The 8,601-nt window shown below is 34.8% G+C and overlaps 1 protein-coding gene across 1 annotated transcript in view; it reads left to right on the plus strand.

The window, feature by feature from the left end:
• Positions 1-358: 358 nt before the first annotated feature.
• EEF1E1 (eukaryotic translation elongation factor 1 epsilon 1) overlaps positions 359-8,601 on the plus strand; it is a 19,037-nt gene continuing 10,794 nt past the window's right edge. The window contains exons 1-2 of the mRNA XM_011367071.2: positions 359-528; positions 3,411-3,617. Coding sequence (XP_011365373.1) covers positions 436-528; positions 3,411-3,617 — 300 coding nt within the window. The 5' untranslated portion in view covers positions 359-435. The remainder of the gene's footprint in view (positions 529-3,410; positions 3,618-8,601) is intronic.

An 8,601-nucleotide genomic window follows, 5' to 3' on the forward strand; every position in this document is an offset into this window, starting at 1 on the left:
CTTTACTATTCAATTCGATCGTTCAAATTCACAGAGTCCGGAGGCAAACTAAGGTAAATTTCGGTTCCAATTATGTATGAAAAGTCTCGGCATGTCAAATTAGTTAACCAGTTAACTCTGGCAGCCAGACCAATAGCCTGCGGTAAAGAAATTGGCATATTCAGTCTACTGTAGCAACCAAAGCCTGGTCCTCCCAGTGTGTCCTCAAGAACTCTTAAGACCTCGGACCGCTGAGGTCTGCCATTGCCTCTCCATCTGCCTCACACCACGCCCCTTCCCTTCCCTTGGCCCCGCCTTCTGCACGCATGCGCGCATTCCACGCCCCCCGCTCCGTTCAGCCAACAGCCGGAGACGTTTGTGGGGACTTCCCTCTCCGCCAATGCAGGAAGTCCTTGCTGTCTGGGTTCCGCCCCTGCCGGGAGCTCAGGCCGGAAGATGGCGGCGGCGGCGACTACGGAGTTGATGTTGCTGGAGAAGTCTCTGGGACTGAGTAAAGGGAACAAATACAGCGCTCAGGGCGAGCGCCAGGTGAGAAGTGGAGGAGGCGCGGTGGGGAAGAGGTGAACTGGAGCGGGGCCTGCTGAGCCCAGTTAGGACGAGCTGGCAGGCAAAGGCAGACGGAGTGAGGCTGCTACCCCTCACCTCCCCACGTGTCTGCGCCGCCCGGCGGGCAGGCGCCTCTGGGACTCTTCCTGCAGCCCTAGCTCGCGGAAAGGGGAAGGGAAACCTGCTCCGATAGGGCTCGGCCTGAACTTTTCCTTCAGGTAAATTGTCATCATCCTTTTCTGGGAAAGCGAGGAGGGTCTTCAAAGGGCCTATAGATCGACCGAACTGGAGGTCCTGCATTTGCATTCAGTGACAGCATTTACTATAACAGTACCATTCATTCAGTATTACGCAACTACTCCAGAGGGCTAGCAGGGTGCCAAGTAGTACTGTGCTGGGCCTGGGGAATTCAACGGTGATAGTTAAGGTTGACAAGCTCCCTCTCTTCAGGAAGCTCGCTTTTTTATCTGGGTGAATAAACATTGCAGCTAATTTCATTATAATACTAAAACGTGGTACATTGAAATGTAGAAGATATAGCGTACACTAGAGGTTTTGGTCCAGTCTCAAACACTCAGGGCAGGCTTTTCTAAGGCCTTATGATATCAACTCATTGTGCAACAGCAGAGAATGAGGGGGCAAAGTTCAGCTATGAGATTGACTGGTGAGGTATAAGGACCCAGGTTTCTCAGGGCACTGAAGGGCATTAGATCGTTGTTTGCGGTAGAAGAAATATATTAGAGGAGGGAAATGATTGTAGGAAGATAATTTTGGATCTACAGTCATGTGTTGCTTAATGATGGGGCTGCCTTCAGAGAAGTGCGTGATTCAGCGATTTGGTCCTTGTGAGAACATTATAGAGTGGCATTTACACAAACCTAGATGGCATAACCTACTACATACCTAGGCTACACAGTTTGGCCTATTGCTCCTTGGCTACAAACCTGTACAGCATGTTACTGTACTGAATACTGTAGGCAGTTGTAACACAATGGTATTCGTCTTTCTAAACATAGAAACAGTACAGTAAAAATATGGTATAAAACAAAAAATGGTAGACCTGTATAGGGCACTTACACAAATGGAGCTTGCAGGACTGGAAGTTGCTCTGGGTGAGTCAGTGAGTGAGTGGTGAGTGACTGTGAAGGCCTAGGATATTACTGTATACTGCTGTAGACTATAAATACTGTACACTTAGGCTACATTAAATTTATTTAAAAATTTTTTCTTCAATAATAGACTTTAGCTTACTGTGACTTTTTTACTTTATAAACTAAATTTTTTAAAACTTTTTGACTTTTATAATACTTAGCTTTAAACACAAACACATTGTACAGCTATACAAAAATATTTTTTCTTTATTACTTATTCTATAAGATTTTTTCTGTTTTTAAAAGTGGTGGGGTTTTTTTTGGTTTTGTTTTGTTTACTTTTTAAACTTTTTTTGTTAAAAACTAAGATGCAAACACACACATTAACCTAGGCCTACATGGGGTGACGAGGTGAGGATTATCAGTATATCTTCTCCCTACACATCTGTCCCACTGGAAAGTTTTTAGGGGCAATAACATGTATTGAGCTGTCATCTCCTATGATAATGATGCTTACTTATGGAATATTTTATGAAAGACCTTGCCTGAGGCTCTTCTTGAGGTGACATTCTTTTCAGAAATTTGTCCATGGTTGTTTGCTTAGTTTGTTTCTATTTTTCATAATAGATTTGCTTGTAAGCAGATAATGCACCATAACATTCCTCTCTATTAATGACAGCTATGATGTCACTGGGTGATAAGAATTAGTTACTTCCTTTCACTTTAAGGAGAACCTTTGATTCTAGCCATAAAATGTTAATCGCCCCATGCAGTTCAGAGTCCTGTTGACCTACATGTGAATATGAAAATGCCCTGGAAAGTGTAAATCACTAGAAAGTATAAGATACCATTTCATGGCTGAAAAGAGCAACAGTCTTCCCAAGAATGTATTTTTTTTTTTTGGTTTGCATAGGTAATTTAGATTGTATACTTTTATTTATAATGGTTAGTCTCCCCATTGGATACTTTCCATTTTCTTTTAAATTTTTCATAGTGCTTCACTTAGTTGTGCATCAAGAACATTTAAATTAATCAGCAATTTCTTATGATCTAACCCTTTGTATTGTCATTACAATAGGAGAAACATAAAAAGTAGAATTATTTTTCAGATGATTACGCAAAGCCCAGACTTTAATATCAGTCGCCCCAGTTACATTGTGAATTTTTTTTAAAATATAAAATACTAGCTAACATTTATAGTGACCTCACTCTAAATGGCTGCAAAATTGATGAATATGTAATCCGTGGCAACCAAGTCACCATCACAATCCACAGCTAGTTAATGAGACAGCTAATTATATTAAATCACATATCACTAAAACCAGCCTAGGTCCCATTTGGTGGTTCTAACTATATCAGATGAACTCAGTGTACTATAACTTTCTCATTTTTGTTATTATAGAAGTCAGGTTTATTTAAGCATGTTCACCTTGCTAAAATAGGGTATGAGTAAATTTGATTGAAATTAATGCAGTATTAGGATTTTCATTTCCTCTTTTTGTAGATGCACAGTTATCAATTATATAGAAACATTATACTGATTTTTGCAATGTTACCAGTTTCAGCATCAAGCATCTGTTAGCAAATGTAAATTATATAACTGCTATTTTCCTGATTTTCATTTACATAATTTAGTATGTAACCTAGTATCTTAGAGTAAAATCTTAGAGATTTGAAAAAACATTGAGGGATTTAGCTATTACTTAGAACTTAACAGTTGTGATAGTATTTGTTTTTAAAATTTACCTGAAGAACTTTTGTTTTCATTTTAAGATTCCAGTTCTTCAAACAAACAATGGTCCAAGTCTAACAGGATTGACTACTATAGCAGCTCATCTAGTCAAGCAAGCTAACAAAGAATATTTGCTTGGGAGCACTGCAGAAGAAAAAGCAATAGTTCAACAATGGTTAGAATACAGAGTAACACGAGTAGATGGATACTCCAATAAAGATGATATCCGCATCCTATTGAAGGTATCGTGACTTCACTTCATAGGCTAAATGCATGGACTGTTAATAGCAGAAATCTGTTTCCCCTGAGATTCAGTAGCTGAAGCTATTAGCCTTCTTGTTTCCTTCTGCCTCAGGGTAGTTTGTACTTGTTATTACCTTTGCCTGGAAGAGATTCTGCCAGCCCTCTCCCTTGAGATCTCAGCTCAGATACCCCTTCCCCAGAAATGTCTTGGACTACCTCTCTCTCAAACAGATGTGGTTCCTTGTTCTATATGCTTTTCCTTCATAATACAATACCCTGTGCTTTTCCTTTTTAACACTCTTCATAGTCAATAACTATAGCTTTGTATGATTTTTATTATGTGGCAGCTTAATATTTATTTTCCCACTCAGCAATCCTGATTCTCTAAGCAATAAATTACTTTCTCAAAGGCAAAGGGGGAATCAGAATTTTCAGGGACTGTAGTTTGAAAAAAAAAACTGTCAGATTGATCTGAGAAAGCCCACAATTCCCTCCCTTGAGACTTAATGCTTTAGAATATATATTTTCTTTCCAGAGAAGTCAAATTAGAATAAAAGAATCTATTGCTATAAAATATACTTCATATGGCTTCAGAGTCACATTGCAACTGAAATTATTTTTGTTAATAATTTTTTTAAAATAATGCAATTTTTAAAAAAATTTTTTAAAGCTTAAAATTTGAGGGAACCTTAGAGATCAGTCAACCACATATCATTGCTGGTACCTCATCTGTTTCCTAATTTTATTCTCATTATCGTATAAATTGATAATATAAGTTGTACAAGAAAATCTTACAGTACTGAAAGATTTTCATTTACCTCTCTGGGGAACATGATTGAAACTATATTCTTGATATATACCATCAAGAGAACTGGTGGAAAATAAATTTCAGACCTTGGTCCTTTATGGTCTGTCATGCTAACTATGCATTCTTAATATCAATACTGACTCTTCCCTCTGCCCCCTGCCATGTTCAGCAGCATTTCCAGAGGGAAGCAAACATGTCTTCCCTCTAAGTGAATGTGAGATTTCAAACAAATAAAAAATGAACGTAACTATCTCTCTTACAGTTTTCCAAAAGAAAGGATACTAATAAAGTACTTAATTCTGCAAGATAGGAATAGGATTTCATTAAATTGGGTTTATAAGTTCAAAGTTGTATTCATAGATTTGGTATTAGGCACATAAAATTCTCGAAACATTGTATCTGGGATATGTAAATATTATTATCTGAAATTTTGATTGGGACAGCCTGACTGGAACTATTATTATTTTTGAATGTGTGAGGAACTGGGTGATACGGGTTGTGGTCCTTGCTCTGTCACAGTTTGCTCATCTGTACCTAAAACGATATGTCAGATATAGGAGCTAGTGATAACAGTGACCCATTAGACACAGCCCCTGCCTTTACAGAACTCGTACCAGTGGGAGAAGCAAATATATGGATAATAAACTGCAGTGTGATTTTTGGCCATATGAGCACTGATGAGAAAGTTCTTTTCTATGCAACTTTGCTTTTGCTATTTTATGGTAGCGTATTTTAATCGTAAAGGCAACATATATTATAGAAATTTAGGAACTATAAGCAAATAAATTTCAAACACTTCTAATCCCATCATCAAGAGAGAACACTTATGTTCAGTTATGAAATATTTATTGAACCCCTTTTGTGTTCTTCCCATGCTTTTTCTTTTCATATATACATGTGTGTTTTCTTTTTAAAATGTGCAGTTATTGGACACTAACTTATTTTGTTCACTGACAGTATGTTGTGAACAAATCCATAAATATTCACTTTTCATGTCCATAAATATTCACTTTTACTATCTTTGTTAATCTGTTAGTATTCCATCATATGGTTGTACTAGAATTTAAATAGTCTATCCCCATGTATTTACTAGATTGTTGCTAAGTATTTTAACCCATTCGCATTTGTTTCCTTAGGCTAAATTCCTGCAGGGGAAATTGCTAGGACAAAACTAGGTACATTTTTAAAGCTATGTTGCTCATTTGCCCTCCAGAAAAGTGTATTATTATAGTTTGGCAGTATATGAGAGTGGCCTCTTCACAAAACCCTTGCTAACGTGAATATTACCCTTTTCTTCTTTCACCACCCCAATTTCATTACCAAAACAAATGAACCAAAATTGATTTGTTTACTTTGTGTTTTCTTAAAAGTATTAACGCTGTGGCCTTTGTTCCATAATGTTTATGACCATTTTCATTATTTTAAAAAATTTGCTTATACATATTCTTTGCCCATTTAAACTAGGCTGTTTATCTTTTTATTGTTTATTTTTAAAGCTCTTGCTATTGAGGTGTTATGAAAGGGTTTAATTCTTACTCTGTAAAGTTCCATTTCAGTGCTTAAACCATGAATCTAAGTTTAAATGGCATACAAGTAAGGTAATATGTACTTTTAAAAAGCAGGCATTGCAAAACGCTAACATTTGTTGAATCTAGATGGAAGAGATACAGTTGTTTATTATACTGCTTTTCCAAATTATTAGATAGGAAGGAAAAAAATCAGGTGGAACTCTTTTTTTAAAGTTTGGCAATGACATCAAAAAGACTTGTAAAAAAAAAAGGAAATGAATATCAGAAATTAGTATCACTAATCAGAAGAGTATTACCTAATCATAGCTTTTTATCTTCATTTATGAGACTGTAACCTTGAGTCTGTTAACTAAAACATAGATATAAATTCTGTTTTAAGAATATATACATTATACAAAACAGAGTTAAATTATTGTTTCAGATGCTATTTTAAAATGCTTAAAATTAAATGAAAGTATATTTATTTTATTCTTATACTTTATCAAAGTCGTTTCATTTGAAGACATTTAAAGAGAAACCATCCACATTTAACAGATTACTATAAAATTTAAATGGTAGCTCCTGATATATTTTACCCTCTCTACCCAAATTTTATTTTGATTCTTCTGAATTTGTCTCATTTATGCCCACATTCATTTATGCTCTCATTTATACCACCCCTAGCAGTCTATATTCATATGCCATTTTGAAAATTAACTGTCTTTAAATGAAAATGTGGGCAAATTAAAAGAGATTGAATTCAGTTCAACGAACATTTACTAATTACTAAATCACTGTGTGCCAAACACTTGGGATGTGATTTGAGAAAACAAATGCTCTCGCTACAGTTTAAAGAATTTTTCCAGAATAAATGCTATTGATTACTGGGCAGTGTTTTATAACTCATCTTTAGAGGACCCTGTGAGAAATCTGATAATACTTCATATAACCTATTGATAAACCTTTCTCTAAAGGTATATGAATCTTTTGTCTTATTTAATTTAAATGTAATTTAATGTAAATTCCTGTGCTGTTAAATTATATGTTAATTTTGAGAGGGACCAAAAGTATTCATGTAATATTTTTTTATCTAGGTTTTTTTTCTCTTCTCAGGAAACTAATTGATTTATTCATTCTGATCTGTCAGAAAATACTTCCAATTTAGATTAGGACGTTTTAATATTTTTGTGTCATTTTTTAACTTGTACTTTAAATATTTCTTCAAAAGTGCCTATTGGCCATTTAAAGAGGTCATTGCTTATTAGTATTTTTTTGGTAATGATTTTAAATGGATTATTTTTGTATAGTCTTAACCTTTTAAAATTGATAATAACAGACTGGAGAACAAATGACAGTAAGCTTACTATAGCTTTAAACAGTGTTTAGAACTGGAGTCTTTGTAAGGTATGGGGAAAACTAGATAGCCAATTGCAAAAGAATGAAGCTGGACCTTTATCTTATACAATATATAAAAATTAATTCAAAATGAATCAAAATCTGAAACATAAGACCTAAAACTGTAAAACTCTTAGAAGAAAACATAGGGGAAAATATTGCATCATTTGTTTTGACAATGATTTCTTAGATATGATACTAAAAGCACAGGCATCAAAATTGGACTGTGTCAAAATTTAAAATTTCTGTTCATTAACAGAATGAAGAGGCAACCCATAGAATGGGAGAAAATATTTGCAAATCATATATATGATAAAGGGTTAATCTCCAGAATATATAAAGAACTACAGCTCAACAACAAAAAAAACCTAAGAACTCAATTTAAAAAATGAACAAAGGACTTGAGTAGACATTTTCCTAGAGAAGATACACAAAGCTCACAAGCATATGAAAAGATGTTCAACATTACTAATGTAAATCAAAACTATCAAAGAAACAGAAAATAAATGTTGACAAGGGTATACAGAAATGAGAAACCTTGTACACTTTTGGTAAAATTGTATAGCTGCTATGACAAACAATATGGTGATTTAAATAGAATTACCAAAAGGTCCACTAATTCCACTTACAGATACATACCCAGAGAATTCAGACAGTTTCTCAAACAGATACTGTACACTCATGTTCATAGCGATATTATTCACAATAGCTGAGAGGTGAAAACAACTTAAGTGTCCATGGACAGACGAATGAATAAACAAAATGTGGTGTATATATATATATACATAATGGAATAGCCTTAAAAAGGAAGGCAATTCTGAAGCATGCTACAACATGGATGAACCTTAGGGATACTATGCAAAGTGAAATAAGCTAATTTCAAAAAGACAAATACTCTATGATCCATCCCACTTATATGTAGTATAAAGTAGTTAAATTCCTAGAAATAGCAGAATGGTAGTTGCCAGGACCTGGGGTAGGGGAAATGGGGAGTTGTTTAATAGGTATAGAGTTTTAGTTTTGCAAGATGAAAAGTTTCTGAAGATTGTTTGCACAAGACTGTGAATACCCTTAATACTTACTGGTTAAGACAGTAAATTTTATGTTACATATATTCTGTTGCAATTAAAAATGTTTATACATATATAAAAAATGCAACAAACCAATAAATTATAATTCTCTTAAATAGAAATTGTTGAGATTTTTATATTTTAATGGAAAAAAGTAAATCTAACATGGTTTGATTTACAAAATGTTCCCCCACAAATAAAAATTAGA

This window comes from Pteropus vampyrus, unplaced genomic scaffold (assembly GCF_000151845.1).
Source record: "Pteropus vampyrus isolate Shadow unplaced genomic scaffold, Pvam_2.0 Scaffold129, whole genome shotgun sequence".
NCBI classification, from domain to species: domain Eukaryota; kingdom Metazoa; phylum Chordata; class Mammalia; order Chiroptera; family Pteropodidae; genus Pteropus; species Pteropus vampyrus.